The 24,957-nt window shown below is 45.1% G+C and overlaps 1 protein-coding gene across 1 annotated transcript in view; it reads left to right on the top strand.

Annotated features, from left to right (window-relative positions):
* The window catches only part of GLI3 (GLI family zinc finger 3), a 558,606-nt gene that overhangs the window by 206,672 nt on the left and 326,977 nt on the right, over positions 1–24,957 (top strand). The window contains exon 3 of the mRNA XM_069613300.1: positions 20,298–20,540. Coding sequence (XP_069469401.1) covers positions 20,298–20,540 — 243 coding nt within the window. The remainder of the gene's footprint in view (positions 1–20,297; positions 20,541–24,957) is intronic.

Genomic DNA, 24,957 nt, shown 5'->3' with positions numbered 1-24,957 from the left:
GGGACGAGGCGGGGCATTGATGGCGGGCATACTGGATAGACACACCCAGAGGAAGAGAGAGAGAGAAAGAGAGAGAGAGAGAAAGAGAGAGAGAGAGGGGGGAAGAGGGAGGGAGGGATCAAGGAGCATAGGGAGCGAGCAGCTCAGAGAGAGAGAGCAGCCGAGAGAGCAGCATAAAGAGTGGTACAGAGAGAGAAAGTGGCACAGAGAGAGAGAGAGTAGCACAGATAGCGTGGCACAGAGAGTGGCACACATAGTGGAACACAGAGTGGCACAGAGTGTGGCACAAAGAGTGGCACAGAGAGAGTAATACTGAGAGAGAGAGTAATACAGAAAGAGAGTGGCACTGGGACACTGGCACAAGGATTGTGGCACAGAGAGAGTGACGCGAGAGTGACATAGAGAGTTGCACAGAGAGAGAGAGCAGCACAGAGACAGACAGTGACAGAAAGAGAGAGAGAGAGAGGCAGGCATACAGACACAGGGAGGGAGAGGCGGACACAGAGACACAGGGAGACAGGGAAAGGCAGACAAAGAGACACAGAGAGGCAATGGGGGAGTAGGTAGCGAGACAGAGAGAGGGAGGTGGGGGTCAGAGCAGAGGACAGAGAGAGAGAGGCAGGGGACAGAGAGAGAGAGGCAGGGGAGGTGGGCAGAGAGGACAGGAGCCTTACTGGTTGAAAAGGGTTGAAAAGTAGAGCAGGGTGGGGGGGAAGAGGGGAACGATGGAGAGGAAAGACAGAGTACCTGTTGAAGGGGCCTCATGAGCTGTTCTGCCCCCCCAATAAGGACACCACAGCCAGCAACCAAAAAAGGGAGTGAGCCCAGATTTCTCTGTCCACTTATAAGGCTCTTGTTCCACCCTCTATAGCACTCCCCCACCCAGGAACACAACCTGGAAAACTAGTTTCTGTGTGATTTCCAGATCAGGGGAGATGGAAATTATACGGTACAGGGCAGGTGGGCACAAGGGGGAGGTTAATTACAGGGTGTCAAACAGGCAGGGAAAATCGATGACTGGGGAATGGGGGAGGTTCCCAGAAAGGGATGCAAGCGTTCAGGGGTCCAGTTTGGTGACCTGACAGAGGGGAGGATAATTTCAGGGTGTGGGACGAGTGGCCTTCCAGAGCCCTGCTCCTCCCCCAGGGGAGAACTCATTTCTGTGTTGTTCCCAGGGAACGGTAACTGGAATGTATAGGGTGCAGGGCAGATGGAAGAGATAAAAGGGACTAGCGTGCTCCTGTCCCCCCCCACCTATGATGGACATCAAAAGTGGGACTCATTTTGCAGGGCGCCGGGAGGCTTGGTGCCAGGACAAAGGGGAGATAGACATTATAGGGTCAGGAGCAGGTGGAATGGAGAGTTAAAAGGGGCAAGTCCCAGGCTGCAGCTGAGCAACAGGTAGAACTTGTTCCTGGAGGGATCATGGCTTGGGTTCCAACCCCCTTCTCCCCCCGCACAGTACAGGGGACACAGAGGAAAATACATTTGTGAAAAATAAAAGTCATGGACAGCATTGGAAAATGAAGCATTGCAATACATTGACTACAGTGGGGAAATGAAAAGTGATGTAATAAATTGAAAATTAAAAGATACACTTGACAGCAAGGGACATGGAGACTGCCATTTCCAAACTGGAACCTCCTCCCCATCAACATCCGGCTTGCCCCCTCGCTTCCACTGTTCAGGAAGGAGCCCACAACCCTCCTCTTCAAGGAATGACTCCTTCCTAACACCTAGGCCCATACACTATATGCTCCCCACCATACCTGAGACTAGGTGATCTGATTCCCACCACCCTCCCCTGTTAACCTGTAGACCCCATTGCTGACAATTTCCCTCCCTCCCCTGTTGTTAGTCCCCACTCCCTTGTTTCTCTGCTTGTTAACCTTGTTCTTCACCCTATGATTGTAAAGCGCTCCATTGATTCCCGAAGCTAGGCCCACGCTCAATAAATACCCTACAAATAACAAAAATGTGGGCAGTTTAATGTAAGGACTTGAATGGGGAAATGAAGAAACATATGGCACACGGACATGTAAATTGTACATACATGTTACAAACTTGTTGTCTGTTTAGTGTCATTGGGCATGATTTGGAAATTTCCCATTCAAAAACACTTTTGTAAATCAGGCCCATTGTTTCTTTCGAAACAGATTAAATGCTCCAGCATGCTGAGTTGCATACAGAATAGTTCATTTTCAGCGTAACATTACAAGGGTATTAAAGTGACTACAATTCTGAGGTAGATAAGGCATGACACTGCAGGTTGAATGCTTTATAAAGGCTGGAACTCGTAAGAAACTCATACATATCCTAAAATATACTTGATGAAGGTACATTAATATGTATACTACCAACATGGCAATGGATAATAGTTTTTGAAATGGGTACCATAATGTTAAAAAAGCTTCAGAGTGTGAGCCCCATTGCTGTGAGTAGCTGTGACTTACCCTTGACTTAAACCTGCAGAAAGCTAGTTCATTCACAAAGCATTTACTATGACTGACTCCAACCATTTCCTAACTTGCCGCTGACTTACTTATTAGTCAGGGTACATCAAAGTTACCCATATTAATATGTTTGAGAATCAACTAGCCCTCTTCAGGTTTAACTTAACTGTAAGTGGGGTTATCTTCTTTGCGAGTTGGCCCCTAATTGATCAGGAAGGGTTGGTATTTGTTTTTGTATGGGGCCACCGTTCATGAGATAAACTATAATGATTGAACAATGCATAGGACTGCTCCTGTGGCCATGAGCATAACCTCTTGTCAGCAAATGTCTACTGACATCACAACTGGAGGATCATGTTATAATCAGCAGTTCTGTTGAAGCTAGATTATACAATAATCAACTAACGTTGCAGTCCTAACTAGAGATGTATAAAGATATTATGCTCCAGTAATGCATGCATGTTATGTCGCACTTGCTCTTATAGCCAAATAATATTGTTGATGCTGTTTCTATTTCAAAGTCATATTGATTTAAGGTCAAGCCTCCTGGGTCACACAGTTATTACTGAGGAGGTGGGCAGTGGTTCTGTAGCTCTTTCTTAACATACCTTGGCCCATCAAACCATAGGACCATATTGTATACTTATCTTTTTCTTGAGGGACTTCGTTTTTTTCCCCCTTTTTTGGTTCACATGCTTCGAAGTGCTACTTGTCTGGAAACGACTCATATTCCGACTTGAGTTGCACGATTTAATGATGGAGAGTTTCCTCGGTAAACCAAATTTCAAGTACTAGAATGCTTATCTTATATCCAGACCGTGAACAAAAAAGGCATTTTATTCCAGCAATTGTTCGTTTAATGAGCAATTGCAGAGTGCCGGCCGGTTAAGGGATTGAGCTATACATGCCATTATTGCAAGAAGTATTCCGAAATACCAGAAATAGGACGTAAGCTCTGATCAGGGAGACTGTGAGCACAATTACCTTCTTTTCAAATCCTTCTGTGACACTGCGGGAGGAAAAAGGACTTTGAAACTTGAAAGGAAAGAGCTTGCTTTCAACCTCAAAAGCTAGGAGGAAAGGGCTCTGAAATTTGCTCAGTATTCCCAATTCACCATTAGCCTGTTTCTTCCTTTAGCCTCAAGGCATTCTCCGCTTTTTGAAAAGATGTTAAGAAATTCAGTCACAATAGAGAGCCTAGTTTTGAACATGTTTCACTTGGGCCCATTGAGGTCTGCGCTCCAGCCTTTGTGTGAGGTGAATTGAGCTGAGCAGCTCGCCGGTTGGGAAGAGGTGAATGAGTAGTCTCGGCGCAGTCACAAATTCTGGCAAAGAAAAGCTTTCCCCACTTCCCCCTTTATTTTTACAATATGCATTCCTGCACAATCCTGCCCGTGGCACTGTGTGAAGCAGAGGCTCCGCTAAAGTCAATACGGAGGACCTGACGCACAGCGCCCCATGTTAAGTTTGCCTTGTAATTGAAGCTGCTGTTGACCCTTCTTGGCGGCCATTTGTAAAACCATTTATTTAACATAAAGTGAAATAATAAACCCTCCTCCTCGTCGCCAATTGTAATAGAGTGACATAGGTTTGATTGAATGATTAGCCGGCTGACCCCAGAGTTGGAGAGAGTGGCGTGAATTGGGGGGGTTCACTGCTAGGCACTCTGGGAGAATACTAATGAGCCTGTTAAATTTAGCATGGTACCGGACCCATTTTTATTCCTCTAATGGGGGAAGCATTTCCAGAGACGGAGGGATGGCGAGGCCGTGGGGGACAGAGGGCGGCCGGGCAACACGAGAGGAGAGCAGGAGAAAGCCAAGGAGAGCGGGACAGTGCACCCCAAGAACGATGGCCACTTAGCTAGAAAATGTTGGTCAAGAAGCGAACTTCACAAGAGTGAGCCAGGGGAAATTTGGGGGGATCTGTAAGTATTCCTTTGTCTTTTCTCATGTTAATATCATATGTTCTTGGGCCACTGTGAGACCGTCTTTATTTTTCGATGCTGAAGGACTGCTGGATTGACATGTCAGATGTGTAGGTCATTGTTTCTGGTAATATGACCTCTGGATACTGATCTTTTCACTTGGGATAAATCCGTGTTAAAGTATCAAACCTGTTTCTCATCAGAACATGCAACGAAATATGATTGTATACTATCTTGTTTAAGGCTTTGCAATTTTTCTGATGTCTACCCCAAGTTCAGAAGAACTTTTTCCAGCCAAGCTAAAAAGAAAAAAAAAACACAAGGTACTGTGCACTTCAAAAGGATTTTGAAATGGGTTTTAAATGTTGTGTTTCTTGCCACGGTCATCCGAAGTGGGGTTGCGGGTCCTGTGAAACAGAGGACTCAATCTTTTGTTGGGGGACGCCTGCAAAGATGCAGGGACCTTTTGCGACTTGGAACTTTTCAAAGTCTCCTGATGTCTGCCATGGGGAATCTTCAGCGCACAGGAACAAACATCAGAATATGCTTGAAAACGGAATGCTATAATTATAGTCATCTGTGCAGCCTTTCAGCAAATTGGATGGCGCCCCTGATCCTAAACCTGGCTCTTTTCAAACACAGCACAGTAAGCGCTGTCTTAAGTTTGCCTGTCGGAGTCCACCGGCAGATGCAGCCGGGGAAATGGGATGTTTGCTTGCATTCTTTTTTCCAGCAGGCTCCCACTTGTTACCATGGCCGGCAGCGCGCCTCCGTCAATAATCCGGGCTGGCACAGCCTGCCCGCATTTACCCTGGAACCTTATTGAACAATTTAGCTGAACGGAATGAGATTAGACAAGCGCCGGTTTTGGCCTGTTCAAGTGGCTCCTGCGGCTACAAGGCAAAGCGCCCCTCACAGCCTGTACAGAGAGGAAGTCTTCCAGGCCCCTCTTCTTTGTGCACCCCCGAGTGCGTTCCCTGATCAGTGCTCGTCTGACCCAGTCAGAAGAGGCTCTGAAGAAGGGCGCGAGGCGGGCTACTAGCAAGGCCCTGTGACGCAGCATGACGGGGGCATGCATGCAGCTGGAGTTCACTGCAATTAAGATGGGTGTAGCAGGTAGGTGAGGACCAGGGGGGCTGCACTGGTGGCATCAGGTGTGCCCGCGCCCCTCCTCCCCCCACCCGCCTCACAGTAGTCAGCACAGGACAGAATAGCATAAGAAGTGATGATTATTAATTAAAAAAAGAAAAAATCATGGAGTAAGAAATACAGACATCAGAACGTTGTCATGCGTCGTGGGCTAGTGGCGTCACGGGTCAGAGTGGAGGTTGCCCTCAACCCAAAGATGCCCCGCCAGCCAGAATTGGTTCAGGCCCTGCTTGCGCAGACCATTGAACTGAGATCTGGGAAGGAGCAAATGATAACGCTGGCGAGAAAGGGCATCTCCCCCCTACCCTGAAGTGTCCAAAAGTACACACTATTCACAATTTGGATGTGTTGTCTATTGTAAATAATAAAGCCTACGGCCAACAATTTTCCACATATTTTGTCTCAGTGTAGTGATTCCTTGTGTTACCCAACTATCTTATGCTTCTACCCACCCTACATGTTTGCATGCATTGCTGTGAAGCATGTTCGGGGGGCTGTGTGTGGAGGCGGAGTGTATCGGAGTAGTTTTGAGCTGACATATCACTCGTGGTGGCTGACTAGATAAACTGCGCAGGGTGGTGCCAAATTATGGATTGTTTCTTTAATTGCATTTCTGTTATATGGGTCTGTCAATGCTAAATTGCTCCGGGGGATTGTGGGTGGGGCATCGCACAGGGTTGGGGGTCATTTTCGCCTCTTGACATGTTCCACATGTGTAATGAAATTTTAAGTGTTTCCATGTGCATATGTTTTTTCAGTGAATGGGAGAGTTTCAAAAAAGGTGGTAACATTTTTAGAAACATTTTCGGGTTCCATTTCTACACATTGAATCATTAGTTTGAGGGCATAAGTTGCTCCGGAACAACTACTCGGGCGGCGGGGGGGACGAGCAGTACTTTGGGCACCTTGAATGGTAACACACAGCATTCTGTTCCCATCTGTTAAAGCATGCTTTTAGGTCTTGGTAGGGTAATTGAGAAGTCTCATTTGATTAAATAAGGCACAATTTACAAATATGTTACTATGTATAACTCTAGTACCCATGACTTACTCCTGGAGAGGGGTGATTGATTCGCAAAGAAGTTACCAGAAGTAAGACTGGAGTGATTTACCAATTTCTTTAGAGAGCCAAATTGCCCTCTCCAGAAGTAAGTCAGAGTTACTCACAGGGACTTCTGTGTGACTCTGTGTGACTCTGCCCCTGTGCTTTTGTACCGGGATTGACATGCATTCTCATAGTTCCTTGCTCACAGTGCTTTGTTGGAAGTTTATGAGGGAGCTACATGGATGCTCATAGTGTGAAACACAGGCATCGATCTATTGAAACTTTGAATGTGATCCGTGAAATAACCCCACAATTCATCATGTAGATTTTAGATCCATTTCTGGAAGGTTATTAGGATACATGTTTTTCCACAATGGGTCGGCGTAACTTTATATATCTTTCATTTTAAGTATTTACTTATCTTTGTGTTATGTGCTTGTCAGAATCTGCCCTTTGATGCACCATCACAAGAGACAAAATAGCACCTGCATTCATATAAATAATTATTCGCACCCGTTTTGTGTCAATTACATTTAAAATGCCCTAGTCCAGAGTACTCTTTTAGTTGTTCTGAGAAACGTATTTAGTTACTTCGCTGTGCAATAAAAGGTGCAAACATTTTATTATCTCTTTTATTACTACATTTTGAAACGAGATAGCACTTTTTGTCCATGTCCACTTCATTCATAGATTACATATGTGTGTGTGATCGAAATTGTATAATTTGAGTTCAACATAAGGTCAATATTGACAGGGCAACAACGGTTCTCTCCTAGTGGTAGCAGTTCCCTGAGAAACTTCTACTTCTAACAGATATTACTCTTTGACAATCACCCTTGTAAGTGAGAGGTAAAATAATATTTTCAATTTCACCCGCATTGGGGTTGCCAGCCCCTCAGAGTCCTGGAACCCCAGGCTGAATTTCAAAGTATAAGCCCACATTCCAGAAGAAGTGATCACTGGTCTCCTCCATGACACCCTCTCTACTTCATTCTCTCCTAACCACACACCAACACACCCCGCTTCCTAGTCCTACTTACCTCTCTACTCTAGCTACACTCCTCCTTCAACTTCATCCACATGCTGCCATGATAAGCAAGAAGGGACTCCCTTTCGAGCCCCTCTCCTTTCACCCTGGCAGCCATCAGGACTTGTGAACATCTTCTCCTTCATGGATGGATGCACCACCGTATGCCCATCCTTCAAAGAAAACATCATAAATAGTAAAAAAAAAAAACACTTTTAACACCCAGCGAAAAATTGCAGGTGCTAAAATCTTTAACCCTCACTTTCAGATGATGCAGAGCTCTGTCTGAACATACCCTTCTTTGAAGACATCCATTTCTGGATGTCCAGTGCTCAACCACTCCAGTTAAACCCCTCCAGGACCGAATTCCTACTGCTGACCAATAACACTAAACACACTGACATCCAAACCTGGCTCTCTGCTATGAACCTCAAGCGTTTCACAACCCAGCTGGTCACCTCTTCAAAGTCTTTTTGGATTGACATCGGCAGACACCTCTCCTTCAAGCAGCACATAGCCAGGAAGACACAAATGGCTTGGTAACCACTTCCTCTCCTGCAGAAAATCAAGCCACTTCATAATAATAATAATAATAATAATAATAATAATAATAATAATAATAATAATAATAATAATAATAAAATAATAATAATAATAATACTAATAATAATAAGAATCATAATAATAATCATAATCATAATCATAAGTATCATTATTATTATACTTCATATCTGGTTTCAAAGCCTTTGTCCTCTCCCACCTGGAAGGTGGCAATGCCCTTTTTAGAAGGCCTTCTGGAGACTACCCTGGCACTCCTGAGATGTGTCCTACATGATGCAGCATTACTCATTAAGACTCTGGAAATTCAACCTCATGCCCGGACCCTCAACAAACTGCAGTGGCTCCTGCTGCAAGCATTATCATCTTCCAAAACTCACTTCTACATTTCAGGAATGAGCTTAAGACCCCCCTCTTCAGGGAATGTCTCCCATGACACCTAGGTCCATACACTGTCTCCTCCCCACCTAACTTGAGTTTGGATGAGGTGATCTGCACCCAGTTTCCTTCCCTGATTGCTTGTAGATCTCTTGTTGTCAACTTCACTGCCCTACTACTGCTCCATTTTTAGTTGCACTCTGTTTCTCCCTGAAGATAGGTGCATGCTAAATAAATACTGTAGTAATAATAATAATAATAATAATAATAATAATAATAACAATAACAATTTTGATAGTAGGCAGGGCAATGCTGGACAAACGTCTGATGGAATAAGATGTAGGCAGCCTTCCCCCATCACGGGCTGTGTGACGTACAGTTGACATGCTATCCTTAAGTCTAAATTGAGAGAGGCACTGCTAGGGCGAGAAGATGACTTGATTGAGATTCATGCACACTGGTAGGTTCATACAATAGCATAAAAGGACTGCTAGCTCCAGTGGTGTGTCTCAGCAGTTCATGCTGGATGGTGGCATTTTTCTAATACTGGAAGACTGGTAATGGTTAGCAGAGGGGAATATTTTATTTTCGGTTTTAGTTTTTCATGCTAGATAAGTGCCCTAGGTTTTCATTGTGGCCATCATGTGATCACTGAATTGTCAATTCTGCCCATGGGAAAACATCCACTTCTCTCCTGTGACACCATGCGCCTCAGCTGCGGCTCAATCTGCAGAGCTGTGTTTGAACCCAGAATCATGTAGGTGAATTAAAAATCACACAATGTAGCTTGCACATTTGTGGTTTTTGAACACCAGCATAATCTGTGTCTATTTGGGATTGAAACTCTAAACCAGGAACATGACCATCAATTGATTGAACATTTCCTTGGGGACTCCGGGTTATGTTTGAGGCTGGGACCAGCCGAAGAAGCATGTGGCAAGGCCTCAAAACCATGTAAAGTCAGAGGGCCTAGTTCGACTCCTGACTGGAATTGGTGTGGGGCATCCATTGTGCTTTTGGCTACTTCCCCAACCCCAACAGTGAAGAAGACCTGTAGCTGCAGTTGGTGCTCCAACAGTGGAGGATAACACTTTCACTCACCTACAGTATTTGCACTACCCTTGAGAATTGTTCCAAAAATGCTGTTACTCCGGGAGCTCAGGCTGCAAGAAGATCTAGAATTGTTTCCCCATAACTTGGAATTGGAATTGGAAATGGTATGTTAAAGAGACTTGAGGCTTGGATTGAAAAGACATCCATCTGCCCTCTAGGCATTGCGTGCCAATGGAACCACGAATTACAGATTGCCTATTTAATATGTGGGGCAATATGGAGGAATTTTCAATTTTGGGAAGGGACTTTCTTAATGTTCATTCAACTCTCTCAATCAATTATTCTCTGCAGCATGGAGGCCTTGAGCCCTCCATGTAACTCTCCTTCTAAAAGATCAGTTACCAGTGAGCACTTCATCCACTGTCCAATCAGAGATGGATAGCTACAACTCTTAGGGTTCCCACACCAAGCCAAGACTTTACTGCTGTTCACTGATGAATATCCTGAGTATTATGTCAAGGAAGACAACTATTGACTGTACTCTAGTGTTGTTTTCTTACTTTTACCTTCATTTGAACCCTCACCAATACCAGTGCTATGAAGTGGCCACTAGGCAGTTGTAGCTCTTTATAAAAACCCAAATACAGTTAAGTTACAGTTGATGTCATTACCTGCTCTTTAATGAAAGAAAGAAATCCATGTTTTCAGTATGCTTCTGTGAGTCATTGCCAAGCACTATGGTGGTGCCCCTCTCAGTTCTTCACACTTATTTATTTGTATTTATTTATTTCATTTGTTGGTCGCGCCCAGACCCGTAGCCATCACAGCGTTAGAGGAATGGTACAATACAGGTATTAGATGTTACAGCTGGGTTAATGTAATAAAGAAGGCTTTGGGAGTTGCCGATGAGGCAGTTGCAGGTTTTCACATAGAGCAGTATATGCAGTCATATGTATTTGTTAAACAAGATTCTTTTCACTTTTTTTTCAGAAGAGAGGGTATGAAGGTTCTTCTCGGATACAGGGGCTTCCACCGGGTGGGGGCGATAGCAGTGAAGCTGGACCCTCAAGCTCTCTTTCTGTTGAACCTGGGGGTGAAGAGTGCAGATTAAGAGGAGGAGCATAAATTGCGAGTGGTGTTTTTTTAGTGATGCGGCTGGATATGTACGGGCGGCAGTGTTGTGAATGCAGCGATGAGTGATGGCGAAGGCCTCAGTCATGCGGACCCTTAAATTATTTCCTAATTTGGAGTCCCATGCTTCATATTTCAGCAGGGATTCATTATTTGGCCCTTTTGGATGTTCTTGTTCTTTTTAGATTGTAAATAGTTCCCTACTGTCCTACCTTGTATATTTTGTCCCAGAATTTATCCGGCACAGACAATCCTGTCAGCTTCTCCCAATACCCCTTAAAGTTCCTTATAAACTTTGCACTGGACGACATGAGGGTCTGATATAGTTTGGAAATGGCACCTTTCCTGGAAACCGACATCTCCAAAACCGACTCAAATGGAGTGAGATCCCTTTTCAATTCCCCCGCACATCGTGGGTCCAACACCACCTTCTTCAAATGTAAATAATTGAAGATCCCACAGTTCTCCCTTCCCAACATGTCTTTGACTTCGTCGTACTCCTTAAATTTACCATCCTGCAGTAAGTGCACTACTCTCTCCAAGCCCCTGTCTGACCAATTCTGCATCCCTCGAAAATTTCTATTGCCCAACCAAAAAAGGTAACCCCATAAGGATCCCAATGGTGAGGGCCATTTGGATAATTCCCTATTAAATTTCGAAATTGGCCATAATGTTCACAGTATCCCTAATGTAGGATGGTTGCAGACCTCCCTAGGGAATATCTGTGGAGTGTCTGCAAATAATCTAGTACTTTCTTCGGGCACGTGACACAATCTTCCAGGTATGTCCAAAGCGTTGGTACATTTTCCGACTATTGTTCTAACATGACTGGCAGTTGGGCTGCCTTAAATTAAAGAGAGAAATGTCGGAATACAAACCCCCCTTGCGATTTGGGCAAGCACAGGGTCTCCCTTGCTAAACACGCCCTCTTTCTTTGCCACACAAAGTTGAGACACATGCCTTTAACCTCCTTAAGAAACCCCTCTGGGGGAAGCGTCGGGAGCATTTGAAAATGAAATAGGAGCCTCAGAAGGACCTTAATTTTCACCACCATCATTCTCCCTGTCAGGGATAATGTCAGCTCCGACAAGCTCTTCAAATAACTCCTTATTTCCAGCATTAGTGTGTCAAAATGCAGTTTATTCAAGTGTTCCAGGTTACTTGGAATTATGACCCCCGGGTAAGTAATAGATTCCTTTGCCCTTGTTAGCTTAACCAAGGGTTCCCTACCTGTTTTCCCCTGAGACTCCACTCCCAAAGGAAGAAGGAAGGATTTAGTGTAATTCATTTTCAACCCTGCCAGGCTCTCATAGTCCTCCAAGCCCTGCATTAACTCAGATAGAGATTCTTCCTCGTCCCGACGTTAACACTGGACGTCGTCAGCAAACAGCAAAACCTTAATCTCCATCCAATCAACTACAATACCTCTAATTCCTGGATTCACCCATATGACTGCTGCCAGTGGCTCTATAACCAAAGCAAAAAGGACAGGGGACAGGGGGCATTCCTGCCTAGTACCCCAATATAACTGGAACACCTCCAAGATTGAGCCATTCACAAAAACTCTTGCCGTTGTGCACCCATAGAGAGCCCTCACCTAAGTACGAAAGTGGACTCCAAAACCAAATGTAATCAAGACCTCATTAAGAAAGCCCCTCTCTACCCTGTCAAAAGCCTTCTACGAGTCCAAAGAGACAAGGCAAGCCTGATCAGTCCCCTTCCCTGTTCAATAGGTAAGATTAAAGGTCTTCCAAACTTTGTCTGCCCCCGGCCTACCTTTAACAAATCCCACCTGGTCTCTGTGAATTAACATTGGTAGGAGCTTATCCAGTCGATTTCCTATAGGTTTCGCTAGGATCTCAACATCTGTGTTAAGTAAAGATATTGGCCTGCATGATGAGCAACTGCTGGGATCATTCCCCACCTTGGAGATAACTGAAATGAGAGCTTTAAGCATCATATTTGGGAGCAATGTCCCCCCCAATACCTTGTTGAACACCCTGGCGGGTATGGGAGCTAACGTTGACCTGAACATCTTGTAGAATCGCACCGTGAAACCGCCCTCCGCGGGGATTTCCCACTCTTCATCCCTTTAATAGTGGATATGATTTCATCCACCCCAATACGGTCTTCCAGCAGCCAAGTGTTGTCCGCCAAGAGCCTAGGCAAGTCCACACCCTGCAAGTAGATCTGGATCTCTACCTAATTGCCTTCAGTTTCTGATGTGTAAAGGGCTGCATAAAAGGCAGCAAACCTCCCAGCAATATCCCTGTTACTCCTAGTCGCCGTCCCATCCACACCCTTAATTAAGTTAATCGCTCTAGCTCTAGTTTGGCCACGTAATCTTCATGTAAAAAGTTTATCTGCACTTTTCCCTCTTTTGTAGTACTTTTGTTTGAGACGTTTGAGGACTCATTCACATGTATAGGCTAACAGTGGCTGTAATTCTGCCCTGCACTTCTTGAGCTCCTGTAATCTTGTTTTACTGATCCCCCTGTCCACCTCTCTCAGTGGGCGTAAGCTATCAATCCGGGTCCTCAGATGTTTCTTTTTCTCCTCCTGCAACGTTCTAGTGCTCAAACCCATGCTTATTAGTACACCCCATGTTGTGGGTTTAAATCCTTCCCAAAGTAGATCAGTGAGGCCTCCCCAGTATTATTAAACGGAAAATATTCCTTAAGGGTTTGGAGCAGTAACAGTCCTGCCCCATTCTCCTTAAGCAGGAAATCACTACAAAACCAGCGTCCCTGTCTGGAGCTCCTGTCCCTCTCCCCAATTCTGCCAACACAAGGTCATGGTCCAACCATGGCTATTGCCGCCATTTTCCAATTCTCTGGCATCATACTCCAATCCAACAACAACCAATCGTTCTTGGTAAAGGATTTGTGAATCACTGAAAAATATGTACATAGTGCTTGTAGCACTGTCTCACTACCATTCCCCTTTGTCTGTGCTTCCCACGCATCTATTATTCCTAGGCAGTCATTAACCTCCTTAAATTTCCGAGATTCCCCCCTTCTATCTGCTGCTTCCCCCATCCTTTTCGTTCTCGACCTATCAGTCTCTGGTTCGAGGACCATGTTAAAATCGCCTCCCACCATAAGGGTACCTTCTGTAAATCGCTGAAGCCTGCCCCCCACCAATTCCCAGAATGCCCCCTACCCCGTATTTGGACAGTTAATCAATGCTACCTTTACTACATTACCCCCATCAAACCCTTCAGGAAAAGAAATCGCCCCTCCTAATCACATTCAGTATCCACCTTTTGAAATCTACTTGCCGATCCCACCAAAATGGTGACCCCACATTTCTTCCCACAACACCCTGAGGCATAAAAGGATTCTGTAATCCCCCCTCCCAAGTATCTATTCCCCAGTCCTAAAGTGAGTCTCCTGGACACATAGAACATCCAATCCCTGCCCCCTGAGCTCCTTCAACAGGGATCTTTTAAAAGGAGAGTTGAGTCCCCTCACATTCAGCGAACCCCACTTTAACCTAGTGCCCTCACTCCCCATTAGAAGACCCATCGCCACCTAGGGACACCCCCTTATCAGCCCCACTCCCGAACCCACCAGTAGTGCCACCCCATTATGCAGTAGCTGTGCATCCAGAAAGACCAATGACAGACACAGAAGGGAGAGAAACAAGGCAAAGACCAAGACACCAACATAAATTAACCATAACCTTTCCTAATACCCCTAGAAAAGAGGTCTTCCCACTCCCCCAAACAAATAACTCCCCCTGAAATTCCTCCCTCCTACGAGGCATCTAGACTCTTTCACTCCCGATCACCCTAAAGAGCCGAACCACTAGGACCCCCCGCACGCCCGGTTCACTCTTTTAAACCTGACCAGCAACAGCTCTCCTGCCACTCGACACACAACCCACCACACTTAAGGAACATAGAAAAATCCTCTGAATAAACCATCACTGAAGCCCCAAAACTATAGTGAAACCCCAGTCTCCGGTTACCTAACGTTGAAAAGGATGCTGCACTCGACCCCCACCAGCCCCCCCCCCCTCACAAGGAAAGCAACGCAAAATGATTAAAGACCCAGCGCAACTGAGTCAAAGTTCAGGGCACACGTCAAGTTACTCTTTTTCTCGGGGGCAGAGTATTCAATTTTCAAAATGTGCGGGCACCCTGGATCTTGTGATGGACCATCGAATCACACCCACTACCCCCCACCCCCACTTTCGTGCCCTCCAATGCCAGCTCTCCAAACTCTCCCACCCTTACCTGGAACTCCTCCGAGACTCTCAGCATATCATCCTCTGTCACCAATTGATATTTCATCCCCTCCAACTCAAAAATGAAAGCAAAGGGGTCCCACTATCTGTAGTGTGCTCTCTTGTCTCAGAGCCATCGAGTGAGGTGGCCATATTTTTTGGCCTCGACAGCGTGAATGCTGACAAGTCTTATTAAATGGCCACCTTTGACCCCTCAAACTTAATAGCTCCCATTGTTTTGGCTCTTTCCAGGATGCAGGCCATATCGGTATTAAATTGGAATTTCACAGGCATGGATTGAGGGCTCCTACCCACCTCACCTGCTCGATAGATTCAGTCAAGGACGATATGGGGGTCCTCCATTACCTGAAGAATCAGCGCCAGAATTCCCTGGATCTTTGTTGCCAGCCCCATTGGGGACTCCCCTTCTCCTTCCAGAAGCCAAAAAATCACAGATTACAGCGCCTCTCTCGGTTCTCAATATCCTGCAGCTTTAAACTCAGCTCCTACTCAATATGTTCCACTTCTGACAGACGCATGTCCAGCTGAGTTTCCAATATGTCCACATTAGAGTGATTGGCTTCCAGCCCAACCACCCTCTCCTCAATATGCTTCACCTTCCCGGAGAGTTCCACCATCGATATCTCTTCAAGATGAACTGGATATCCTTTTTGATGGCTCCAATTTCGGGGTCACCAATGCCCCCCGTCTGGTCCCCTTTGGGCGTTGCCTTGTGAGCTCACTCTTGATAACTGAAACTTTGCAATGAGTGCTTCCAGCCCATTCGGGACACAGAGCAACCCCTCCACTTTGTCCCCACACTAGCACGTCACCACACAAAAAGGCCTGCACTCCGTAGCTCAGATCGACAATTCAGCACACCAAGGACAGACACTGAGTACCCCCTTCCACCAAATCACTGCCGTATCAGTTTCACTGTGACCCAGACTAGCCACCACAGGTATGCCTCTGGACCTGCTCGCCTGCACTTAACCTTAGCACGCCAGGACACAGTGAAGCGTCCCCTCCTGATGACACTACAGCTTATACAGGCCACCTCCTGTGATTCTACCGCTGTCTCCCATCGTCCCACTCCAGGACACAGGTTCTTCAGTGGCATTCACCACCTGCAGCCGCACACCTCCATGCTATAGCCCAGGGCACGTATTCCCCTGGAAGGGCTGCTCTCTAGCATGCCCGGGGGCTCCCCACTTTGCCAGCCACCTGCCTTCTCCACACAGTGGGTCCCGACCCGATCACCTCGCTCACCTCGCTCACATGGCTACCAGCTCGGTGCCTGCTGGGCTGAACTGCCTTGTCTACAGCCACTCCACTGCCCTGATCGTACCTCCTCAGACCGCAGCTTCTTATGGGGAACCCCGACCCCCTCCTCCAGGGAGCTGGCCACTTCTAGCACACTCCAGCAGACTCCCTTTGTCCAGGGGTGAGCCATTGCTATCCTGGGGCGTGACTTTCCTTGGCGGCAAAAAAAAACTTGGCCTTGTAACCAACCACAGGTCCTTCCGTCCGGGAAGTCTCCCGAATCGACATGGGCTTGTACCGTCACAAAACTCGTTCTGGGGCTGCCTCAATGTGTGGCCTCACTGTCCCATCGAGCCGTTGTTCACTTTGGTCACTTCAGCCACCTTTATTCTGTGAACGTGAGAGGGAGTTCACGGAGCTCAACTCTCAGTCCACCATTGTGTCTGCACCCCCTGGTGGCCTCGAAAAACAAAACCCTTTTTAAGAATTACATTTTTATTAAACTAAGTATTGAACTTACTTCTCTGAGGGTGCATTTGTGAAGTTTTAGAATGCTCTGCTTAGGAATCCCATGTGCTCTTTTAAAATAAAAGACAGCATCTGTACACGATTATGTGACAATTATCTGGAGGCAACGTCGGAAGAGTCCTCGATCCGTCCAGTGAAATGCCTCATTCATATGTAAATCCTACCTCCTGCATCAGGATCTGCCTTTTATTAGCTATGGAGTCTCCCCCCTTTGGCCTTCTTGCAGCGCGCAGCAAAGTCTGTCACTGGGCCCATGCCTCTGTATTAAAGTGGGCTTCACTTGTGCCAGTCTTTCCTGGTTCATCAGTCCCAGACTATTGTGTTTTCTCTCTCCCTATTCTTTACAGAGTCACCCTTCTGTGCAGAATCCCCTAGGGCTCCTCCATGTCACCATTGCTCTTTACACTTTTTACAGCAGCCTTGACGTGGGCGCTCCCGAAACTAACGTATGCAATGTTGCTGGCTAGCTGACAGCCCTCCCTGCAACGCGAGGTCATCTCGTGGATAAGCTGTTCTGCACATTTTTAAATTGAACGTACATGAAAAAAGCACTTCCTCTATGCAATCATGTTTGTGCCCCTGTTGTATCATTTTCATAGCGACCAGCATGAATTCTAGGATCCTGCTACAGTATTCGAGAATTCAGTATTACCAAGGTGCTGTGCTACAGCTGAGTCGAACCAGCAAATACCCAGGTCTTTACGAGCATGGGGGATTCCAGTTTGAAATGTCAATCCATTCCCAACTTCAGGTCCAGTTGCTTTTGAGCTGATCAAATGCCCATTGTTCAGAAAGGCTTGAAACTTTTTCAAACTGGTTACCCCATCTCTATACACGAGACATAAAATATTTCTCCTATTATATTTCAAGGGCCAAAAACACAGGTAACAGTAACAAAAAAAGAATCTTTACATTCCCCACTGGCCTGTGGGGCATGGCAGGCCCCAGCAAACCAGTGGGGCATGTTATAGGGCCATCTGTAGGATCACAGCAGTCTCTGATGCCTCCCAAAGGCCTACCTTTTGACAGGTAAATTATGAATTGTTCTAGAGGGATCTCTAGAAAAGTTTGCACGCTGCAGGACTTCGAGTTAACCCCACATTTGGGTAATTTATGTCATCACTTAACAAGCTTGTCCCAGACTCATTTCAGTTGTTCCCAATGCTAAGCTGCACATGGCCTCATTTCCAATGGTATGCATAAGGTACACTGAAGGCTAAAGGGAACATAATCATTGTTTAACTTCATCTACAGCGAGAAGGTGGAAAGCTTGAACAGATTTTTGTACGTACTGTAAGACAAACAGTACCTTCATGTTCAAAAATGACACAGCCAGAAAAAATGTACAGGTTCAGTGAACTAAATGTGCTTTATGTAATCTTTGGGCAATTATATTGTTAAGAAGTTTGTATTACTACAAAAGCCTAAAAACATATGTTGGAAGTGGTACTTACTTGTGAGCAAGTGAATTTAACATAGTTTTGTGCTCATATGTTTGGAGTCCAAATAAGCTAATGTGGGGTCATTAAAACCAGAGCAAGTGTCATTTTGACTGCCTTTTGGAGCATGACAACAAACTAGAACTGCATAACCATGTATTGTTCAAATGCACATTTGCACAGGGGGGAATGTTTGATATGATGCTCATACCTTACAAAATTGGAATGACCAGGTAAAATGTTTGAATTATGCGGGGCTTAGTTAGAAAGTTAGCAACTTTTGACAAGAGACCGCAATGGAATCCTCAGCCACCTCTGCCTCCTTGCATTTGCATTTTCTAATCTTCGAATGGTAGTTATCAACGATGTGACATAATTTCCTCTAAGTTCACAGTGCTTGTGAGTCGTGAATCTACAAAATCTAAGGATGAATGCATGAATACAGCTAAATTAGAAGATGTGGCAAACACCACTAATTTCACCCTGACCTTTCACCTATTTCTGGTGCAGATGCATGGGTTGTAATATCACGTCAGCCTCCTTCTCTCTTTAATATTTTTCATTTTGATGACTCTACAATTTCCCTTTCAAACTCAACCCAAACATTGTTACCAAGAACACTTAAAGGCCGAATTACAACTTAGTTGGCATCTGCTGCAGAAATGCTGCCAAACTCATTTACAACTCCGACCGCTTGCTCGGGTGGATTTGCCACTAAATTAAGACGGGGTAAAGTGAATCCCCATTCCTGTAATCGAGAGGTCTCCATGTGGGTTTTGGAGGAATTATCGCAGGTATTATTTCCGTCCACAGAAATTCTTCCAGTTTTAGTTTCTAAAGTGGGGGCGATATCTTCTATACTTTAAATTTAAACTTGTAATTTGCCAGTGCTGTAAAAACTACCCGTAGAGTGGCAGAAATGTGCGTATTCTTTTTTCACCTGGCCGTCTAGTCTACTTTGCGTCATTCCTTATTTATCCGTGCCACTTTCCACGCTCCTTTTCATTACCCACATCCTAATGGTTCCCTGGTACTTTAAACCTTTTCAATTTGAAATAATTCTTGTGAGATTCTAAATGCTCTCCCAAATCCTTAAACATACTACTTCCATTACACACCAGGCGCATGCCTACTACTCAAATTTCAGTTGCATACTCAACATGTTTTTCCACAAACTTAGATTCTTCGTCTATCTTGCACGGGCCCTTACAGTTAGTGGCACGCGTGCAGACTCAAAGTTATGAGGTCCTAGTTTTGATTTCATTTCCATTAGCAGAATTCTTTATCTGTACGTCCTGAACACTAACTCCTAAGCCACTGCAGAACGTCAAATCCTCTTGTCGAGGAGCCAAGAAACCAGCAAGCCCATGTCGGGCCTGTAAGATTGATCGTCCTGCTGCTAGACGCATCAGTGGACGGCTGATGAAGATGTAGTGCAGGGCAGTCCTTTCTCTGAAATGGCTGTGTGTGTGTGTGTGTGTGTGTGTGTGTGTGTGTCCATATGCCATTCCTTTAAAGTATGCATACATACTATATCTCTATAAACATGTACTCAAACAGAGAACGCAGCTGGCCTCAAACCGTAAATCAGGAGCCCTGTTGATCTCTGCAACTCTCTCCAAAAGTCTACCACATATGCAAACCAGCATTGGTCAAGACCAATGATTTGCAGACACATTTAAACCTTTGGGCCCTGATTTATGGAATTATTTGGGGTAAAACGGGGAAATGGGTGCCATTCTGCCCACAAATTCCCACTCGTCAAATAGAGATTTTCGGGCAGAATGGCATGCAAATGCCTGTTTTACACCGAATAATTCCATGAATCAAGGCCTTGGGATTTTCACTGAGGTCACATTCATCCATCCATTTATCAAGACCCACTCTAATGTTATGCACAGTATGTACAGGCAGTTGAACACAACCTGAAAATGTGCACTTTTGATCATGTCCCTTACAATTTCCTATAAATCTGATTCTTGGCGTTCATGCACTAATTTCTGTCTAGAAGAGCCATGCTACTATGCACACTTGCTCATTTAATAATGAGGTCATTATTGTAAACATGGATTTGTATAACTATGCCAACTGATGGTTGACTTCATCTTTTTTCTAGAGGATGAAAGTCCTGGACAGCCCTATCACAGAGAGAGAAGGAACGCCATTGCCATGCAGCCACAAGGAGGGCAGGGCCTCAGTAAAATCAGCGAAGAGCCCTCTACATCGAGTGAGGAAAGGGCATCATTAATAAAGAAGGAGATCCATGCATCCATATCGCACCTTCACGAGCATGCCCTGCCGTACCGAGGTGCGCTCTTTGCGATGGACCCAAGGAATGGCTACATGGAACCTCATTACCGTGAGTATTTATTAACAGCAGAATGCCTTTCCAGAATCATTTGCAAAGCAGATTGGAACTGTATCCATCCTTCCTATTTCCTGTTTTAAAAATGTGCTTGATTTCCTGGGTTAATAGAAAGGGATACAGGCAAGGATGAGGAAAAAAACAATTGTTTACTTTTCGTATGATGGAATCTGAGAACATTTGTGTTTCACTGATACTGGAAATTGAAAAGAAAGGACGCCTGCTACAAAAATAGTTATAATCCTGTGCTAGGCTTGTTTTCCTTCTTTGTGAAAAGTACAGTGAGCAAAAAGTGATGGCTGTGGACTCTCAAAGTGAGTAAAAACCAAAGAACAGGTTATCATGCCAATTTTTTTTTAGAGAGGGGCGCCTGCTACCTTTTTTGTATTTTTGCAAGGAACCTGGGGTGGGTTACCCTAGGTTACCTGGGGAACCCGGACGTGTACCCCTTGCTCACTGTGCTCAGAAAGGCACAGCTCCACCTCACTGACGGGGCCCGACTAGGCCAAAGCACATGTGTGGGGTTGCTGTTGACACTCTTGTTTAAAGGAGGTTTGCCAGGCATTGCGGTGCTGGACTGCACTTGTGGGCGGGGCAAAGTGATATGCAAATGAATATTCCTCCTTTGTGAAAAGTACAGTGAGCAAAAAGTGATGGCTGCAAACTCTCAAAGTGTGTAAAAACCACAGAACAGGTTATCATGCCATGTTCTTTAAAGAGAGGGGCGCCTGATACCTTTTTTGACGTTTTCAAGCATTTATGTGTCTATACTAGGCAGGAAGTCACATATGAAATCATGCAGGCATAGATTAGAACGAAAAAACAGGTTGTGGGAAATATATGATGTCTTTTGAGGAAGCCATTGATCACTTTTCCAAAAATATTTTAGTGGTACACTTTTCCAAGCGACAGTGAAACACAATGAATGTACTCCTTTTTGGCAATACAAAAGGGAGAAATTAAAGGAAACTTGAGCACAGATGTGGAATGGATTAGTCTCTAAGAAAGGAAATTGAGAGAGGTAGGATGCTGTTTCATTTCAGAAGGCAGAGGGAACTGTTGCTTGTTAAAAAAAAAAAGCTAATTTGCTTTCACGGTAATGAAGGACATCTTGAGGTGTTGGGTATTGTGCCTTTGATTATGGATTTATCACCTGGTCAGGATGCAGATCTGCCATTTAACCTCCCAGTATTTGGTTCCAGATGGCATATTAAAACCCCCAGAGAGAGGGGCCAGTCTCTTGCTCCACATTATTCACCTACTGGTAATGTTGGAGGTAAAAGGTCATTGGCCAGATGACTGATTAGCAAGACAGTTGATTAGTGCAGCCTTATTCTGCTGAGGAAAGTGCCGGGGGTAAAGGCTAATTTGATCCTTGCATTAGTTGGCTAGCTGTGAAGGTTGGAGGGGGTGGAAATGCACACTCATCAGGAGCGCAGATCAAAGTGGCCCACAAACTTAATTATCACCAACTAGGGCCAAAGGAGAAATAAAAAGAAATATAATGGTTCAGGTTTGTCAAAATGTATGCTTGCCCAGGGAAATGAGTCTCCGTCGGCGTGGATGTTTATGGGACTGCTTCTGGAGTGAGTTAAAATAGCAACATCATTTACTTGTAGAGAATAAGTCTACAATGAAGTCTCGTCTGGCCAGCCATGTTACCCCAGTGTTACCTAGACCTTGACAAAGTACTTTATTGCCACTACACTATTGGCAACATTGGTTACTTGAAATCATAAATTGTTAACATGTGGTGACTTTCAGTTTTTGCAGGATGTTTGTGAGTCAAACTGGAGTGTATTTCACATGCCCCAGCTGGTGGCAGACTGTTGCTGATCCCTCTACTGTTTCTAGTATTCTATAAATAAAGAAAGCACAATTTCCCATTTAGACAAATGGTTTTCCGTTTTCACAAATTATGGCACAGTATATTTTGATATGTATTTGTATTTCAGGTGGTGTAGGCTGGAATGCCAATGTGGTCCAAGCTCTCCTATGTTACACTGTTTCCAGATGTTGCCCATTTTTTCTTCTGGTTTAAATGAAGCCCTTTACATTTTTTGGTCCTTCTTCATCTGGTGAGAGCTGGTTTATAGGTTGCATTTAGGAGTGAACTTTCATTTGAATTATTGGTAGCAATTAGTTTTCTTTAGATTCTGACCCCTTGTTTTGCGTTGGCTTGCGTTAGGTCTGTGGGCCGTGCTTATATCTGGGTGAGGCGTGATCCGTTTGGCTCAAATAGAATGAGGATAGAAATGAATGGGAGTTTGGGATGGATGAGGGTGTTAAACCAAATTGCCCCAGTGCGTTAAGCAGACATATGAAAGATCTGGCTGGGCAAAAGGAATAAGAACAGACCACGTTCGTGTTGACCATTAACGCTAGGTGATACCCTTTGGATTACCAGAGAAGCTTTTTGCAATCGAAGGCCTGATGCTCAGAAGCTCTGGTCCCTATTGGAAAAAGATAGAATGAAAACATGGCAAGCAAAGGAAAGCCAAGAGATAATATGGCCTGAAAGAACATGGGTATTAGCTATCTTCCCAGAATGCAGTAGGTATAACCAAACAAACATTAATGATGATTTGAAGGGTATTTCCACTGATTCCAGAGGTGGCTGGTACTGAACGCGGATGGAAAAGAAAAGGATTCTCAAAGTCGGTCTTGTGCACAGTCACAACTGTTTCTGGAGAGATTGTCATGGATACATGCTTTTGCAGTGAATTCCCAGATTATGTGAATTGCAGTGGTCCAGCATTTTGCTGAAGCTTTTTGATAAAGCATGAATCAAGCTCTAATGAGCAGCAGGACATGTCACAGAGAAAATGTATATCAGGAGAATCGTGTTCATGAGATGCTGTCCAAAGAATAGTATGGCCTGGGTGTGGGCTCAGGTCAACTCATTTGCCCCAAGTTGCTTGATGGTCTCCAAAGAATACCTATGCAACACCTACTAGGCAACACACATATGTATGTACCCTGATGACCTCTCTGCCTTTGACATCTATACTTACCTCACCATCTTATACTCCAGTCCCACCAGCGACGATGGGATCAACGTTTCGCCCTGTATCCTTAATACCCTTTTTTACATGCCACACAACCTTTGCAGCACTCTTTGCTTCATAGCTTAGCTTGCACTATAAAAACACATTACCTGTAAACAATACATACAAATTTGTTCAAGTGCCAAAGCCTGGTATAAAACCACAAGTCTAAAGGTGCTAAGGTCGGCAATTTACCAAAATAACCTGTCGCACCCCATTTCTCTCCGATAGGATGTTAATGTTAATGTTAAAGGGCATTTGTACCGCGCACTATCACCACCGTAGTGGTCCCTTGGTGCTCTAGCGGCTCTGAAAGGGGAGGGGAGGTTGAGTTAGTGGGAGGAAGCAGGAAAAGTGCAAGAGAGCAGTGATGTGCTGTTGGCGGCCTCAGCCCGGTGGGTCCGTTGGCTGGGCCTGGGGTGTTTGCGGGCGGTAGTCGCAGTGTATTGTTGTGCAAGGCAATGTGTGTTTTTGTTTTGTTGTTGCAATGTAGTGAAGTTTGTGCGGTTTATTGTGCTGTAGGTTTTGATTGTGTTTGGTTTGGAGTTTGAGAGGTGTGTGCAGAAAGGGAAATTGTTAGTAGGGTTGGTTAGTTTGCATCTCTATCCTGAATTGAAGTGCTCGGCTTGCGTATTCTCCCCTGTTGCGGCTCTGTGCTGATCTGGGTCTGACTGGCATACAGGTTCCATACTCCTCTAGTCCTCGCCTCTAACATGCTCTCTCATGGCTCCCCTTATCCTCCATTTAGACTCTAGTGGCCAGTGCATCTGCTAATGACAACCTCTCAGGTAGTGGGGAGATTGCCAATGTCTCGATTATTCCACACCAATGTGGTATCTGGCGGTAATTAAATTACGGGGCGGACGAAAGTGTTGGTGGGAATGTCTGGGTTAGTTGACTCAGTCTCCGTGTGTGCCGCCTGTGTTCCTGTCTGTCCGATGACACCCGTCCAGCTGCCGTGGGCTTTACTCTCCCCAGTCAGGGATGTCCGTGTCTTTTCGGTTTAGTTATCCTTTTTACCAGTTTCGTTTTCAGGTTTAGTCTGTGGTGTTATAGAGCCAGGTTTTTAGTGATTTCCTGAATTTTTGGTGATCTTCAGTGTTTCTTATTTCCTTTGGGATGTTGTTCCAGGTTTTTGCGGCTAAGTGGTAGAAGGAGGTGCCTCCAAGTTTTTTCTTGTGGTATGGTTTGAGTTCCAGGCGGATTTCGTTGCTCGATCGGAGGGGTCTCGTTGGTTTGTAGACTGTTATTTTCTTTTGTAGGAATTCTGCTCCTTGTCCACTGATTGCCCTGTGCATTATGCACATTGTTTTGAAGGTGATGCGATGTTTAACTGGGAGCCAGTGTAGGGTTTTTAGGGCTGG

The sequence above is a fragment of the Ambystoma mexicanum genome, chromosome 5p (genome assembly GCF_040938575.1).
Source record: "Ambystoma mexicanum isolate Mex_15411 chromosome 5p, UKY_AmexF1_1, whole genome shotgun sequence".
In the NCBI taxonomy this organism is placed as follows: Eukaryota; Metazoa; Chordata; class Amphibia; order Caudata; family Ambystomatidae; genus Ambystoma; species Ambystoma mexicanum.
This window is presented reverse-complemented; position numbering and strand designations above follow the sequence as displayed.